This window comes from Pelophylax lessonae (genome assembly GCF_965119305.1).
Source record: "Pelophylax lessonae genome assembly, chromosome: 12".
Taxonomy (NCBI): Eukaryota; Metazoa; Chordata; class Amphibia; order Anura; family Ranidae; genus Pelophylax; species Pelophylax lessonae.
The window spans coordinates 54,279,283-54,297,868 of record NC_138779.1 but is presented as its reverse complement, the minus strand read 5'-3'; the positions used below and the strand labels follow the sequence as shown (position 1 = coordinate 54,297,868).

The window sequence follows — 18,586 nt, the reverse complement described above, 5'->3', positions numbered from 1 at the left end:
TGTCCGCCGCAATGTCGCAGTCCCACAAAAAAAATCGCAGATCGCCGCCATTACGTGTTAAAAAAAAAAACACCAAAAATGACAGAAATCTTTCCCTTTGTTAGTAAACGCAATAACTTTTGCGCAAACCAATCAAAATACGCTTATTGTGATTTTTTTTACCAAACATAGGTAGCAGAAAACAAATTGGCCAAAAATTTTTTAAAAAATTGGTTTTTACATCTTTTTTGGAGGGAATTTCATATAAAAAAATGTTAAAAATATTGTTATTTTTTCAAAATAAACGCTCTTTTTTTGTTTATAGCGCAAAAAGTAAAAATCGCACAGGTGATCAAATACCACCAAAAGAAAGCTCTGTTTGTGGGAAAAAAAGGAACGTAAATTTCGTTTGGGTACGGCGTCGCACGACCGCGCAATTGTCAGTTGAAGTCGCACAGCGCCGAATCGCAAAAAGTGGCCTGGACGGAAGACAGCAAAATCCTCCGGTGGTAAAGTGGTTAACAAAGCAACTTTGTGAGTATAATACTTACCACTTTTTTATTCAATAATTTATTTGTCTTAGGATGATGCACTAGGTCGGTGCGCACTCTGTGTGTTTTTGTATGGTTTCAGTGTTTCAGACTCCCCCCCCCCAAGTCTTTGAGGGCAGCAAGACCGTAGGTATACCTATTAACCACTTTACCACCGGAGGATTTTGCTGTCTTACGTCCAGGCCACTTTTTGCAATTCGGCACTGTGCGACTTTAACTGACAATTGCGCGGTCGTGCGACGCTGTACCCAAACAAAATTTACGTCCTTTTTTTCCCACAAACAGAGCTTTCTTTTGGTGGTATTTGATCACCTGTGCGATTTTTACTTTTTGCGCTATAAACAAAAAAAGAGCGTAAATTTTGAAAAAATAACAATATTTTTCACATTTTTTTATATGAAATTCCTCCCCCCCCCCCCCAAAAAAAATGTAAAAATCAAAATTATTTTAAATTTTTGGCCAATTTGTTTTCTGCTACCTATGTTTGGTAAAAAAAAATCACAATAAGCGTATTTTGATTGGTTTGCGCAAAAGTTATTGCGTTTACTAACTAAGGGAAAGATTTCTGTCATTTTTGGTGTTTTTTTTTTAACGAGTAATGGCGGCGATCTGCGATTTTTTTTTGTGGGACTGCGACATTGCGGCTGACAGATCGGACCCTTGACTGACATTTTTGACACTTTTGGGGGTACCAGTGACATTACTGCAGTAATCAGTGCTATAAATATGCACTGTTACTGTAAAAATGACACTGGCAGGGAAGGGGTTAATTTTATTGGAGAGGGAGGGGTTAATGTATGCCTGGTGCTTACTAACGTGTGTGGGCGGAGGTGACTGAGTGACACAAGGACAGATCGCATCTTCAGCTATGCTGAACCCTGTAATCTGTCACTGTCTGTCACTTAGGAGACTTTGTTTACACAAGCGAGCGGATCTCCAAACTCGATTCCCTGACGATCGGGGAAGAGCAGCGGCGATCGCCGCTGCTCCTCCCTAGGCCCGACTCCCGCTGTGAATGAATACAGCGGGAGCGAGCCTCCGGCGGCGCGCGTGCGCCGCCCACAAGGGGAGGAGTCCAGCGACGTAGGTCTACGTCGCTGGACGGGAACGAGCCACTTTGCCGCAGTAGAGCTCCAGTGAGCGGTCGGCAAGTGGTTAAAGCAAGATGGAGATATAAGCATATTCATCTGGATCGGTTACTTTTCCAAGCGCAGTAGCAGTTACTTTGCCAAAAAAATAGGTGTGCCAAGCTTGTAGCCTCATACTTAAAAAGACTTGAGGCTGTAATTGGTGCCAAAGGTGCTCCAACAAAGTATTGAGCAAAGGCTGTGACTACTTATATACATGGGATTTTTTGATTCTTTGATTTTTAATAAATTTGCAAGGATTTCAAACAAACTTCTTTCGCATTGTCATTATGGGGTATTAGAATTTTGAGGGAAAATAATGAATTTAATTCATTTTGGAATAAGGCTGTAACATAAAATGTGGAAAAAGTGATGTGAATACTTTCCGGATGCGCTGTATATCGGTTATGGTGGCCACACACTCTTTGTTTTTATTATCTGATTGATGTGTGATTCGATCAAAACAATAAAATATGCAAACAATCAAAAAGCCATGACTCCCCTTCTGATTGATTTGGACTCATTGTAGAACTAATTTAATCACACGGAGTCAATTACTCAGAGCGGAAAATTATCAATCGTTTTACATTGATCAGCAGCACTGAGATACTTTGCTCATGAATACGATCGTATTTAGGTCAATCAGGTTATGAAAATACATGGTGTAAACAGGAGCATAGGAAATACATATGGGTCCTTTCACACGGCCGCTCCACTGCTTTCCGTGTGTCCGCAAATCATCCTATTTTTTTGCGGATGATTTGCGGACATCAATGTAAGTGAATGGCACTGCGGATATCAGCGGAATACCATCCGCTGACATCCGATTTTCCTCCTTTCAGTTCTGTTCCGTTTTTTGGAACGGAACAGAACCCCATTTTTCCATCCGTGTAAAAAACAGTAAGGAAGGAAAATCGGATGTCAGCGGTGTCATCCGCTGACATCCGCAGTGCCATATACTTACATTATGTCCGCATATCATCCGCAAACGGATGGGATGATATGCGGGCACACGGAGCGGATGACAGAAATGTCATCCGCTCCGTGGAAAAAAAAAAAAAAAAGTCCCGCAGCGGACCTTTCACACGGAGCGGCCGTGTGAAAGGAGCCTATGTCTTTACAGAGAGAGGTGCAATGTAACAATATTATAGACTGCTAGAGAGAATCTAAATGTAACCAATGTAACAATTCCATAGACTGCTAGAGAGAATATAAATGTAACCAATGTAAATTCCCTCTAGTATTCTCTAGAATTGTTACTTTGTATCTCTTACAAAGATGTACTTCCTATGCTCTTCAGCCCCATCCCATGGCCATAATGTGTTTTTTTTACTATGGCTCAAAATAAAATAAAATTTGTTCAGGAGAGAAAATAATCCAATAACATTTGTTTATGACCAATTTGCACAGAACTAATGTACATGCTGATTTGCTGTATGAATGACTATGCAAAATTTTTATAAATGGATCTCTTAGAACGCTGATGCTCAACCTTTGGCTTTTTTTAGCACTAGCTTTGCTTTCATTTGGAGGTATTGCAGGTATGAGATATCCCAGGATGCACCGGGAAACCAACAAGCGAACCAGAAAGACATCATTAGCAGTCACTTCCGGTTCATGTGTGAGATATTTTGGAAGTGTCTGGTGCAGATGTCACATCTGGTGTGCAGCCTGGATCAGCAGGAAGGTGAGCGGGGTACGGACTGGAGCAGAGCAACCAGCACACATAGTCAGTGCCATCTTAAGAGCATTAAAGGGCCCCCGGGCAATGCAGCGCACTGGGGCCCTGCTTACACAATCACCCATGAGATTAAAAATGCAAAGTATCGATAAGGCAATATTTATTGGTACAGTAGTGTCGGGCTAATGACAGTTTTTAAGTTTGGCGGCTGGGTCCGGTGAACACACACGGACGGGAGTCAGACTCGAGTGTCCTGTGTGCGCCTGTTACCGTGGAGGCGGACAGGCATTCCTGCAGTTGTGGGCTCCCCCTCCACAGCCCAAGTGGCCTGACAGCAGCGCAGGGCCAACAGGCGCTTGCCACCTGCTAAGTTCGACGGCGGGATGCACACAGGAATCAGGACTAATGCTTGGCTGGGGCTGGGTCGCTGGGCAGGTGGGGCCCCCGAGCAAGTGGGGCCCCCGGGCGCACCCATTCGGTAAGATGGCCCTGCACATAGTGTGCAACATGGGATTGCTATAGAAAAAGGTGAGTGAGGACTGGAAAGAAAAGACTGAGTGGCAGAGGATCAGCAGAGCTGGGGGGCTGGAGCAAGAGAAACTAGCAAATGTCACACATAGTAAGCAGCATTGGAGCAATATAGCTGGATATAGCTGGAGGTTAGGGAAGACTGGATAGAGAGGAGCATCACCAAACCAGAGGATCAGCAGAGCTGAGGGTTACTACCGAGTAGAGGTTCAGCAGAGCTGGGGGTACCACTGAGCAGGGGATATGCTGAACAAGGGAACTAATAAGCTAGGGATGTGCTGAACAGGGGTACTTATAAGTGGGGGGTACAATTTAGCCAGGGTTCTACTGGGCCCCTTTGAAACAAACAGGAGAATTGTCACACATGGCATTTGCCTAGCTTCATTAAAGCTTCAAAAAAGCACCGCCGAAGCATCAAAAACACATCAAACACGTGTTAAAGTCAAAGCAATTGTAAATGAGCCCTTACAATTTGAATTGCAGACCTTGGATCCCAGAAGTCAGTAGAGGGTGCATTGATTTGTAAAGGGTCCCTTAAAAGTAGTAAAGCCTAGCAGTTTCTTGTAACATGTTCCTAGTCTCTGAATGTCTCCTACAGCACAGCATGACTTCAGCCCATTCACTCCTGTAGAACAATCTCTGACCATTTCCTCCAGTAAGTCTTAAGTCCAATAGTACTCAACTCCTGTCCTCAGGGCACACTAACAGGCCAGGTTTTCAAGATAACTGAAACACATCACATGTGATATAATTTGCTGCTCAGTGATTGCAGTATTCTAGTCTGCATCACAGACTAGAACACAGCTGTCAGGTCCCCATTCTTCTCTATGGGGGAATCGGATGGGAACGGACTGTCGGTCCGTTCTCATCCGATCCGCCAGACAGATGGAAAATAGGGTTTCCATCCATCCGGATTTGACGGACAGGATCGGATGTCAGCTGAGACATGTCCCCATAAAGATGCATGGGGCATCCGTTCAGATCCACCTGAAAAATGGACAGGCGGATCTGAACGGACTCCCTGTGTGAAAGGGGCCTAAGGAAGAATCAGAGGTACTCCAGAGACAGGATTCCATTTCTCTTACCTTCCACTGCAGCTGCACAGAGGAGGAGTTCTGCACAGTCACTGTGTCCAGATACACACGCACACTTGTTAGTTCTTGAAGGATATCCTTCTGTCTGTCCCCTTGACCCGTATCCAGAGGATCTGAAAAGACACGCAGAGTACAACTATGTCACTTACTGGTCCGTGAATTTAAGGCTGACATTTAATCTACTTATATTTTGCTTTTCCTGGTCTCACCCCCTCCCACCTCTTCCCCCATTAACATGCTAATGACACTTTTAAATAAAACATCCCCATGCTTTTTTTTTTACAGTAATGTCATCACTGGGTCCCTGTTCTTCCTTATGCAATGCAGGCAGATCATGGCTGGTGGGAGGGGCCATAAGGGTTCTGTACATAACTTCCTGAAAACATCACAGCACCCTGCCTCAGTACCTCTCCAAAGAGCCCTCACTGCTGATGAAAGCAGTGGGCTGGCTCTTGGGAGGAGTTATGCAAATACCAAAATGCCTCAATAGGTGGATTATTGGGCATTTCTAGGCAGGATACATTTGCAAACAGACCGCCCTATGTAATGCCCACATGTGGTGATGAGCCTCCATGCTTGAAAGAATGTATAGTACCCTCGCTTCTCGGCCTTTTGGCTAAGATCAAGTGTAGTATCTGTTCTTATCAGTTGGTATGGGCCTTAGCTAGTACCAGTATGACCGAAACCCGGAGCGCTCTAAACATTGAGGTATGGGGAGTAGGTCATCTGGGAAAGCATGTAGGGCCCGCCGCCTTCTGATTCGAATGGGTTGAACTGTCCTAACCAGTTTGAAGGGGGCGGAAAGCCGGTTCGGGGGGGCCGGTGGAACTGCTCCTGGATGTAATGGGCTGAGGAACAGGATGGCGAGGGGGGGGCTTTCTCTCCTGGGTTGATCTGGCTTGTAGAGGGCCTGTCCCCAGTTGTAGGTAAGCTCTCCCCAAGCTGTCCAGGTTCTGATGTCTGCTGGTGGGGATAGGCTACATTTGGTCTGGCCGGGGGCTGAGATTGAAAAAGCCCGTAGTGTAAGTGGCCCTGGGGTGGCAGCCCAGGGGTGCCTTAATTTCTCACTGGTGAGGGGCAGCTCGCTGTGAGTTTTTTCGGCACCTTGGTCACTGCACTATGCACACCTTTTTCACACCTGCCTCTTGGGACAGGCCTTTTGGCTTGCACCAGAGGAATTTTTTATTCCGGCTGGAAGGCCTGCCTTGGTTCTACACATGGCACCAAAGCACTTTCCCCACTACCCTTTCCCCACTTTTATGTTTTGTCTGTCTTTTTATTTGGAGTCCGTCACCTGCACTTTCACCTTTTTTCTTTATTTGCACAGACTGGAGTGTGTGGGTCCTCGGGCCCAGCCTTAAGTCTTGGGAGGGGGTGGATATGGCCTTTTGGCTTAGTTCGCCCTCTCCCATGGGGTCTCCCTTCGGGGGAGCCCTACTTAGTACTCGGTGGGGGCTGTTTCGGCAGTCCCCCTGAAGAACGGGGTCGGTCTGGTTTCGGCCAGACAGACCATGAGTACCTTATGTCCCTGTCAGGAGCCTTGCGCCCCGGGGGATTGAGGTTTCGGGTCCTACCTCTTCGGAGGGAAGACCATTCGATTTCGCACACCCTGTGCTTTTTTGTGTTCTCACCTTGTGTGTGTGCACTTTTTTATGCACCGGGTGGAGTCTTTTGAGTGTGTTGCACACGCTACGGGCTTTAAAAAAAAAAAAAAAAAAAAGAATGTATAGCATCCTCCTAGATAGGTGCTAGTGAGAGTATAGTTTTTGGCTCTGTTTGCCTATCAGAGGAGCAGCAGGTAAATCTATATTGCTTTCTGTCTACCAGAGAGCAGGACCTGTGAGTTAGGTCTGCTCATGGTGCTCAGTGTGTGATTCATTGGGTCTAGAGAGTGTTTCACACTTGTCCAATAGGGAGGCATATTGGACAGTGGGAGGAAACCTGGCAACACTTTTCTGGCTCTGAGGAAGAGGGTTCACCCTCGAAACGTGTCAGCCTAGCCTTATCAGATCCATGCAGACATCTGCATGCACTCTAGCACCGCGCAGTGCCTTGGCTACCTTGGAGATCTTGTGTTGATCATGTTTACATGTGTGCTATCTACAATTGTTTTGTGAGTATAATATACATTTTTTGAAAATTGTAATAAACCTTTTTAGTGGTAATACATTAGGTTGGTGCGCCCTTCTCTTATTGTTGTCTTTAAATAGATGCATAGGGTTTGATACAGTCCTGGTGATTGATAGAGACCGGCTGTCTCGTGTATTCTGGGATACGGTATGAAAGCCAGGAGCACATGTGCTGCAGGGTCTTTGGCTGGTGAGCAGAGTCCTGGAGGGAGGGTGGCGGCTGCCTCCTCCTGTGTAGCAGTGGCACATGGTCACAGGCAGACGGCCTGGAGATCAATGGAACGGAACTGAACCCAGAGGTCCAGGAGAACTGACTAGAGGGGGAGAGACATTGGAGATACCCTCAAAAAACAATATCAAGAGTACAGGGGATCATGTCAAGGGACCTGACCTGAGGGGGGCCACCCCAGAGTAGGATAGTCAGAGGACAGGTGTCAGTGTGGCTAGTGAAAGGTGATACTAGGAGAGTATCCTGAAGAGAACTAGTTCATCAAGTCTTCTGGATAGAGACTTAATCTACATTGACCTAGTGGCAGCCTGGCTACATCATCAGATAGGAGTCCTCGTATCTTATGAATAGTTAATCTGGAGTGTCCCACTATTCCCTTCTCCTATCCCTATTTTTTTTTAAAAAACACCAAAAACAACTACAAACCATTGGACTGATCATTGACTGAGCCAAGTAGTAAAAAGTTAATCTTGAATGCCAATGTTGCTAACGGTAATCCAGGGGGACCCGAGAGTGTGTTATCCAGCAGTCCTCAAGGGGGCAGGGCTACAAATGGAAATCCAATGAATAAAAGGGGTGGGCCAGACACAGTTAAGCTGGGGAGGAAAGAGCTAGATGATGGCGCCCTGCAGTCAGCTGACTTGCTGCAGCTCCTAATGCACATTGTGAGAAGCTCACAGTGTGCAGTGAAATCAGAGTAGGTCATTTTAGTACAGAAGCGGAGACAGAACAACTGTGCAAGACCAAAGGGATGGCTTTAAATATCACCCGGTGCTCCATAATTGTTGGTACATATGTAAATTAGATTGTAGTGTATATGGTCAGCTTTAGGATGACTTTTCTGGCCTTTTTTTTCACTGTTGGTTCTCTTTCCTCCACCACTGCAGCGGTCTGGGGAGAGGGTGTCTCACTCCTTCTGCTACTTTTTCATAATAAAAATCTAATGTAGGATAATGGGAGAATAGAATGGCAAAATGGAGATTGGAGGTCCAAGGAGCCATAGTGAGATCCCACTCACTGAGAGCCACACAAAACGAATATATATTATGTTTGGGTGGACTGACCCAACCTCCCCCAGACATACCTGAATTGCATCAAGGTGGCTATACACTACCAGGGGTAGGCAACCTTGGCTCTCCAGCTGTTGTAGAACTGCAAGTCCAATAAGGCACTGCAAGACTCTGACAGCCACAGGCACGCCTCCCCAAGGCAGAGGCATGATGGGATTTGTAGTTTCAGCACAGCTGGAGAGCCAAGGTTGCCTACCCCTGCACTATACAATCTCTCGATCATCCACTATATAGTGCAAGACCAGCCTGATTTGATACACACTGAATGGGATGTTAGGTCTGTCCTTATATTATACAGTTCTGGTAGATCTGAACTAGAGATCGACCGATATATTGGAATCGGCCAGCAAGGCTACCGATATTGCTGATATTTCAGGAAAGTGCTGTACCAGAGTGATGCCTGCAGCTAGAATCATCACCATGGTATTGGCATCCATAGCCGACGGTCGGCTGTCTTGTAATGACAACCGATGCGGCAGAGAAGTCGCTTGGCTGTCATTACAAGGAGCGGGAGGGGACCTCCCCCCCACCGCATTCCACGGCTTGCCCAGGTCTCCCGTCCCACGGGGAGACCCGGGCAACCAGCCTGCACGGCAGCCGAAGACCCGATCAAAGTCGCATTCGGCTCTGCTCGGGTCTCCATGTAAAAACCCGGAAGTGATGTCATGAGTGACATCACTTCTGGGTACTCGGCGCCAGATTTAAAAAAATGACAGCATTCAAAACAGCCAAACTTGGCATTTTGAATGCTTTTAGGTGCAGAGGAGGGGCTCTGGGTCTTTTAGACCCCCAGATCCCTCCACAAGAAAAATTAAATGTACAAAAATATCGGCTCATATCGGCCGATACTGATATCCGATGACCAAAATATCAGTATCGGCAACGAAAAGCCGATATCGGTGGATCACTAATCTGAACAGGATTGTACAATCTGATTGTATAGTGTTCTACCAGCTTTAGTGACACCATTTACACAGAGATCTTATGGACGGCCATTACCTTCCACCACCAGCTGGGCAGTGACAGACACCGTGTCCACCTGGTTCCTGGCGGTGCAGATATACTTCCCCGAATCCTGGACGGTCACCCGCTGCAGACTCAGCGTATTCTCATTGGTTATGGCGTACCTACCAAGGCAAGGTGCCCATGGGTAAACATTTTAAACAACCTCCAAATCCAAAACATCCTTCTCAAACTTTAACCGATTTTGAATCTACAGTGCTTATCAGAGTTGTTTTCTACAGTGTATGTCCAAACACAGTTTTTTCTTTGTTTTGGATAGAGCAAGGAAGGATTAGAACCTCTTCTGGTTTTTACTGTTACTCAGGGCTCCGTTAGAGAGATTTCCCTCACTTCCTGTCCTGCTGACAACGGTTTACCAGGCAGGAAGTGAGGAGAACCTTTCAACAGCAACAAAGACACAATAAAAAATGCTTTTCTTCATTAGAGTGGGTGAAGGGTAGAACCCCTGTCAAAGTTTTATTTCTGTTTGTGTCCCTCTTGCAGATTTTCTCTCACTTCCTGCATGGTGAAAAATAACAGGAAGTGAGGGGAAACGTATCTAACGGAGAACAGGAAGTCAGGGGAAACTTGTCTAACAGAGAACAGGACATGAGGGGAAACCTACTGTGCCTTGCGAAAGTATTCGGCCCCCTTGAACTTTGCGACCTTTTGCCACATTTCAGGCTTCAAACATAAAGATATAAAACTGTAATTTTTTGTGAAGAATCAACAACAAGTGGGACACAATCATGAAGTGGAACGAAATTTATTGGATATTTCAAACTTTGTTAAACAAATAAAAAACGGAAAAATTGGGCGTGCAAAATTATTCAGCCCCTTTACTTTCAGTGCAGCAAACTCTCTCCAGAAGTTCAGTGAGGATCTCTGAATGATCCAATGTTGACCTAAATGACTAATGATGATAAATAGAATCCACCTGTGTGTAATCAAGTCTCCGTATAAATGCACCTGCACTGTGATAGTCTCAGAGGTCCGTTTAAAGCGCAGAGAGCATCATGAAGAACAAGGAACACACCAGGCAGGTCCGAGATACTGTTGTGGAGAAGTTTAAAGCCGGATTTGGATACAAAAAGATTTCCCAAGCTTTAAACATCCCAAGGAGCACTGTGCAAGTGATAATATTGAAATGGAAGGAGTATCAGACCACTGCAAATCTATGAAGACCTGGCCGTCCCTCTAAACTTTCAGCTCATACAAGGAGAAGACTGATCAGAGATGCAGCCAAGAGGCCCATGATCACTCTGGGTGAACTGCAGAGATCTACAGCTGAGGTGGGAGACTCTGTCCATAGGACAACAATCAGTCGTATACTGCACAAATCTGGCCTTTATGGAGGAGTGGCAAGAAGAAAGCCATTTCTTAAAGATATCCATAAAAAGTGTCATTTAAAGTTTGCCACAAGCCACCTGGGAGACACACCAAACATGTGAAAGAAGGTGCTCTGGTCAGATGAAACCAAAATCAAACTTTTTGGCAACAATGCAAAACGTTATGTTTGGCGTAAAAGCAACACAGCTCATCACCCTGAACACACCATCCCCACTGTCAAACATGGTGGTGGCAGCATCATGGTTTGGGCCTGCTTTTCTTCAGCAGGGACAGGGAAGATGGGTAAAATTGATGGGAAGATGGATGGAGCCAAATACATGACCATTCTGGAAGAAAACCTGATGGAGTCTGCAAAAGACCTGAGACTGGGACGGAGATTTGTCTTCCAACAAGACAATGATCCAAAACATAAAGCAAAATCTACAATGGAATGGTTCACAAATAAACATATCCAGGTGTTAGTATGGCCAAGTCAAAGTCTAGACCTGAATCCAATCGAGAATCTGTGGAAAGAACTGAAAACTGCTGTTCACAAACGCTCTCCATCCAACCTCACTGAGCTCGAGCTGTTTTGCAAGGAGGAATGGGCAAAAATTTCAGTCTCTCGATGTGCAAAACTGATAGAGACATACCCCAAGCGACTTACAGCTGTAATCGCAGCAAAAGGTGGCGCTACAATGTATTAACTTAAGGGGGCTGAATAATTTTGCACGCCAAATTTTTCAGTTTTTTATTTGTTTGAAATATCCAATAAATTTCGTTCCACTTCATGATTGTGTCCCACTTGTTGTTGATTCTTCACAAAAAATTACAGTTTTATATCTTTATGTTTGAAGCTTGAAATGTGGCAAAAGGTCGAAAAGTTCAAGGGGGCCGAATACTTTCGCAAGGCACTGTATCTAATGGAGAACAGGACATGAGGGGAAACGTATCTAACAGAAAACAGGACGTGAGTGGAAACTTATCTAACAGAGAACAGGAAGTGAGGGGAAACTTATCTAACAGAGACCCCGACAGAAGTAAAAATCCAACAGAGGATCTAATCCTTCCAGTCCATCCAACACTTAAAATTAAACATTTTTGGCTACACATAACTTTTCACTTTTGGTTTCAGGTCTTGTCCTTACCCTCAGCATGTGACTGGACAGTGAAAGGAGAAACAGCACAGTGATAAGCTCATTGCTCTCTCCTCCAATCAGAATGCCCCGGATACTGCATCACAATGAATTTGCTCCCTGTGTTGCTTTGACAACCAAACCACACCAAATGTCTGTATGATAATATAATATGATATAATATAATATAATATCATATCATATCAAATAAAATATAACATGTAATAATATAATACTATATATTATAATATGATATAATATAACAAAATTATAATATAAAATATGATCATATAATTATGATCCGCACCATTGTCTAATAAAGTCAATGAAAAAAGTTCAATAATAATAAAATGACTTTATTACAATAATTAGCAACATTTATTTTGCAGAAGCACAAATAGTTTGTAGGAAAGCATCCATGCAAAAAGATTTTTATAGACCCCCTATAGTTGTGTAATAAGCTGTATTACCACTTACCTGCCAATAGGGAGCATCCCCTGCTCTTTGCTCCATTTTATGATAGGTTTGGGCAACCCCTGGGCTCTGCATGAAAACTGCACAGTGTTGCCAGCCTTGGTGACCACATCCGCTGGTTTGTTGGTGAACAGAATTGGCTCTGGAGGACAGTGGTAAGGGGACATGGATTAAAAACAAGCCAATCTCTCTTGTAAGGAATCATGGTACATGCACTTCAAGGGTACACACATATCATAGGGGGTTTAAGAAGGTGGTAAGAAAGCAATTTTTTCAGAAATACTTCATTTAAAGTGGAGTTCCACCCTATTTTTATACTTACCTCCATCTTCTCGCTCCGGGTCACCTGAAAAAGAAATGGATAATCGCATATTTTTTTTTTTTTTTTACTTACCTCGTAGCGAAGAAAAACTACTTACCTTACTTCCTTCTTCCTCCTTCCTCGGCCGCGGCCCGTCGTCACTTCCTGGCTCTGCAATGATTCCTGGGAGCTGAACGTCATAGCTCCCAGGAATCATTGCGCCTGCACCGGCCCCGACGTCAGTTCCGGGTCGCGCGCGTCATCCCCTTCTAAACAGCTTCTGGGCATGCCCAGAAGCTGTAGAGGGATAACGCACGCGACCCGGAAGTGACGTCGGGGCCGGCGCAGAGCATCGTGGGACCAAAGAAGGCGGAAGAAGACGCCGAAGGGGATCTCGCTGGCTTCAAGCTGCCCACATCTGAGATGGCAGCGCTGGACAAGACGTTTGCAAGGTAAGTATTTGTCCTAACAGGTAAGTGCAACCCGGGACAGATCAGAGGCTAGCCATTGTGGAATGCACTAGCCCTGACTGTCCCGGGGGTATTAAAAAAAAAAAAAAAAATCCAGGGTGCAACTCCGCTTTAAAAGCTGTTCTTGTGCCCCATCCCAGTGACTGTGCCTAGGCTGAGATGATGTCATCAGTCTGCCGCAGGCAGGAGAAAGCTTTTCCTCGGTTTCCGCTCCCCCAGTGATCTGACTGCACAAAGTCGCAAGGTGATTTGTATGACGCTGACACATTATTTGGCATGTTATGTCTACCTTACGTCACCCGATAAAATTATATAATTATTAAAACAAAACATTAAGGAGGTAAAATTCTGCACTGTAAATTGGACAGAAAAATGGAAACCTGCCTTACCCAGCACTGTGATCCTAGCAGAACGACTCTTCTTCTCACCGGCCTGATTGGAAGCGAGGCAGACATAGTCCCCCGTATCTGATCTCTGCACACGAGCAATGGACAGCTTTCCAGCAGACACCTGCAATGGAAGAGCCGTTGACTGTACAACGTTAAGGGGCCAATAACTATTCATTAAAAAGCATTATTAAAGTCCTCTCTTCTCTTCTTACATTCTCTCTCTACAATATAATACATAAAAACCTAGCAGGGAGGGGCACAGCAAGTGTACAGAACCAGAAACTCTGCCCAGGGATGGTGGAGATCCTTCGTAATGGGCACAGCAGGTGTGAAGACCTTGAAACTCAGCACAAGAATGGTGGAAGCCGTCATAATGGGCACAGCAGGTGTGTAGACCTGGGAATGTAGCACAGGGATGGTGGGAGCCCTCATAATGGGCGCAGCAGGTGTGCAGACTCAACAACTTAGCGTAGGGATGATAGGAACCTCTAATAATGGGCACAACAGGTGTGCAGACCCAACACCTTAGTGTAGGGATGGTGGGAACCTCACATAATGAGAACAGCAGGCATGGGCACAGGGATGGTGGGGGCCCCTCCTAATGGGCACAGCAGGTGTATAGACCCAGGAGCTCAGCACAGGGATGGCAGGAAGTCCTCATAAAGGACACAGCAGGTCTAAAGACCCAGGAGCCCAGCACAGGCATGGTGGGAACCCTCATAATAGCCACAGCAGGTGTGTAGACCCAGGAGCTCAGTGCAGGGCTGGTGGACAGTCCTCATAAAGGACACAGCGGGTGTACAGACTCAGGAGCTCAGCACAGGGATGGTGGGAGCCCTCATAATGGGCACAGCAGGTGTGTAGACCCAGGAACTAAGCACAGGGATGGTGGGAACCCTCATAATGGGCACAGCAGGTGTGTAGACCCAGGAACTCAGCACAGGGATGGTGGGGGCCCTCATAATGGGCACAGCAGGTGTGTAGACCTGGGAATGTAGCACAGGGATGGTGGGAGCCCTCATAATGGGCGCAGCAGGTGTGCAGACTCAACAACTTAGCGTAGGGATGATAGGAACCTCTAATAATGGGCACAACAGGTGTGCAGACCCAACACCTTAGTGTAGGGATGGTGGGAACCTCACATAATGAGAACAGCAGGCATGGGCACAGGGATGCTGGGGGCCCCTCCTAATGGGCACAGCAGGTGTATAGACCCAGGAGCTCAGCACAGGGATGGCAGGAAGTCCTCATAAAGGACACAGCAGGTGTAAAGACCCAGGAGCCCAGCACAGGCATGGTGGGAACCCTCATAATAGCCACAGCAGGTGTGTAGACCCAGGAGCTCAGTGCAGGGCTGGTGGACAGTCCTCATAAAGGACACAGCGGGTGTACAGACTCAGGAGCTCAGCATAGGGATGGTGGGAGCCCTCATAATGGGCACAGCAGGTGTGTAGACCCAGGAACTAAGCACAGGGATGGTGGGAACCCTCATAATGGGCACAGCAGGTGTGTAGACCCAGGAACTCAGCACAGGGATGGTGGGGGCCCTCATAATGGGCACAGCAGGTGTGTAGACCCAGGAACTCAGCACAGGGATGGTGGGAGCCCTCATAATGGGCACAGCAGGCATGTAGACCCAGGAACTCAGCCCAGGGATGGTGGGAACCCTCATAATGGGCACAGCAGGTATGAAGACTCAGGAGCTCAGCACAGGGATGGTGGGAGCACTCATAATGGGCACAGCAGGTATGCAGACTCAGGAACTCAGCACAGGGATGGTGGGAGCCCTCATAATGGGCACAGCAGGTATGCAGACTCAGGAACTCAGCACAGGGATGGTGGGGGCCCTAATAATGGGCACAGCAGGCATGTAGACCCAGGAACTCAGCACAGGGATGGTCGGAACCCTCATAATGGGCACAGCAGGTATGAAGACTCAGGAGCTCAGCACAGGGATGGTGGGAGCACTCATAATGGGCACAGCAGGTGTACAGACCCAGGAGCTCAGCACAGGGATGGTGGGAGCTCCTCATAATGGGCACAGCAGGTGTACAGACCCAGGAGCTCAGCACAGGGATGGTGGGAGCTCCTCATAATGGGCACAGCAGGTGTACAGACCCAGGAACTCAGCACAGGGATGGTGGGAGCTCCTCATAATGGGCACAGCAGGTGTACAGACCCAGGAACTCAGCACAGGGATGGTGGGAGCTCCTCATAATGGGCACAGCAGGTGTACAGACCCAGGAACTCAGCACAGGGATGGTGGGAGCCCCTCATAATGGGCCCAGCAGGTGTACAGACTCAGGAACTCAGCACAGGGATGGTGGGAGCCCTCATAATGGGCCCAGCAGGTGTGCAGACCAAGGAACTCAGCACAGGGATGGTGGGAGCCCCTCACAATGGGCCCAGCAGGTGTGCAGACCCAGGAACTCAGCACAAAGATTTTACCCAATAGAGTCCAGCACTCTAGCATCAACCAACCACTGAAATGTCAGCTTTGGGTGGACTGATTGTTATACTTTACTACCTGCTGGTCGGTGTTTTGAGGCCCCAATAATTCTTTGGCCATTTAGAACAGCCCTGGATGGATAACAAGTGATATTTGAATTTGTCCTGATGATCACAGTGAAGAAATTGGATTTATTGAAGGTGTCACAGTAACACAACCGCCTCAAAAATCCCTTTTCATCTCTGCAGCTCATTATGAAAAATTCATATGGTTTAAATTAAATAAGAGCAAGATTAATGAGTACAATCTCGGAATACAGCGTAATCCAGGTACAAATCAATCACTGTCTTTAATTAACGTTCCGGTCCTAATTATTTGTTTTAATGTGCCCAGATTTTCTAAGACTACAATTATCAGGAAGGAGGAGTCGTCAAGGACACCAGTGAGGATGTTCAAGGCAGATTTCAGTTTTTTCTTATTTCACTAACGAACATTTGAATGATGAGACAAAATAACATATTGCACTGGTGCCATCTAGTGTTCAGTAGCTAAAATAACACATAACCATGTTGGTTATGGTGAGACAGGACTGAAGAGATCAAAAAGCCTTCCAACCAAATTGTGTGTAGTCTTCTTAGAACGCAAGATATTTACATGTCTCATTCCATCACATATCCCAAAAAAAGAGGATTGTTCCTCGTCTCAGAACAGTGGGCAGAGCCATGCAAATCATCCCATTGAGCCCCAACAGCCAGATATAGCCTACTACTATACAGCCATTTATTCAAAACTGCATGTAGCTGTTTCAGGCTTTTTGGCCATCATCAGTGCAGTGTATGGAAACCATGAACTGAACAAGAAAGTATACACGAGCATCTCATAAAATTAGAATATCATCAAAAAATTATTTATAATTTGATTTAGGGAGCCGTGTCATCTGCTGGTGTTGGTCCACTGAGTTTTATCAAGTCCAAAGTCAGCGTAGCCCTCTACCAGGAAATTCTAGAGCACTTCATGCTTCCCTCTGCTGACCAGCTTTATGGAGATGCGGATTTAATTTTTCAGCAGGACTTGGCACCTGCCCACACTGCCAAATGTACTAATACCTGGTTTAATGATCATGGTATCACTGTGCTTGAATGGACAGCAAACTCACCTGACCTAAACCCCATAGAGAATCTGTGGGATATTGTCAAGAAGTAAGATGAGAGACACCAGATCCAACAATGCAGATGAGCTGAAGGCTGCTATCAAAACAACCTGGACTTTCATAACACCTCAGAAGCGCCACAGGCTGATCGCCTCCATGCCACGCCGCATTGATGCAGTAATTCGTGCAAAAGGAGCCCTGACCAAGTATTAAGTGCATACTATACTGTACATGGACATACTTTTCAGTAAGCCAATATTTCTCAGGGCTGGTCCAGAGAAGGCCTGGATCACCAGAGCTGGCTAGTGCTCATTGTTTATATGCTTAAATGACATTTCCTGCTCAGTACTGATGGTTGGAGGGGCCTCGCTGGCAGAGCGCACCTACTCCTTTACCAAACCTTAACCCTCAGGCAGTAGAGGAGTGACGAGACATAAAGTAGTCCAACGCTTCCCATTTTCTCCACTATATAACAACATCAATTATATTCTTCCCACTGGCTAGCAATGTAAGGTACATTCTGCCCGCTGGCCACCAGTGTGAGAGACATTTTGCCACTGACCACCAATGTAAGGAGCATTCTTCCCACTGACCACCAATGTAAGGAGCATTCTTCCCACTGACCACCAATGTAAGGAGCATTCTTCCCACTGACCACCAATGTAAGGAGCATTCTCCTCACTGACCACCAATGTAAGGAACATTCTCCTCACTGACCACCAATGTAAGGAGCATTCTTCCCACTGACCACCAATGTAAGGAGCATTCTTCCCACTGACCAACAATGTAAGGCGCATTCTTCCCACTGATCACCAATGTAAGGACCATTCTTCCCACTGACCACCATTGTGAGGGACATTCTTCCCACTGACCACCAATGTAAGGCGCATTCTTCCCACTGATCACCAATGTAAGGACCATTCTTCCCACTGACCACCAATGTAAGGAGCATTCTTCCAACTGACCACAAATTCAAGGAGCATTCTTCCCAATGACTACCAATGTAAGGGACATTCTTCTTACTGACCATCAATATAACAAGGAAATCTTTCCACTAAGGGGGCACTTTTTCTACTCATACTTATGAACCAGGACTCTTACTCTGACCACTAAAGTACAGGGACATTTCTCCACAGACCACCAATAGCAGATTTTTCCACTGACCACTAATGTAAAGGGGAACTTCTCTACTGACCACCAACGTAAAGGAGAATTGCACCACTGAACATCAAGTGAAGAGGCACTAAAATAAAAAGAGCTACTTTTTTACTGACCAATAATAAAAATCGTCACATCTCCACCAATGTAAGAGGTCCTTGTCCCACTGACCACCAATGCAATGGTGTCCTTCAGTAATGACTACTGATGTTAGATTGCACTACACTGACCCCCAATGTAAGTAATCCTTCAACCACTGACTACCAATGTAAAGGTTATCCTTCTCCAATGACCACCAATGTAAAAAGGGGGCACTACAATGAACATTAATGTAATAGGG

General features: G+C 46.0%; 1 protein-coding gene across 2 annotated transcripts in view; it reads right to left on the bottom strand.

Annotated features, from left to right (window-relative positions):
• Positions 1–18,586, bottom strand: part of ROBO4 (roundabout guidance receptor 4) — a 187,424-nt gene that overhangs the window by 89,184 nt on the left and 79,654 nt on the right. For both annotated transcript variants that reach the window (XM_082273761.1, XM_082273762.1), the window contains exons 4-7: positions 13,490–13,610; positions 12,333–12,471; positions 9,388–9,515; positions 4,952–5,073 (exon numbers count right to left, since the gene is read on the bottom strand). In XM_082273761.1, coding sequence (XP_082129887.1) covers positions 4,952–5,073; positions 9,388–9,515; positions 12,333–12,471; positions 13,490–13,610 — 510 coding nt within the window. The remainder of the gene's footprint in view (positions 1–4,951; positions 5,074–9,387; positions 9,516–12,332; positions 12,472–13,489; positions 13,611–18,586) is intronic.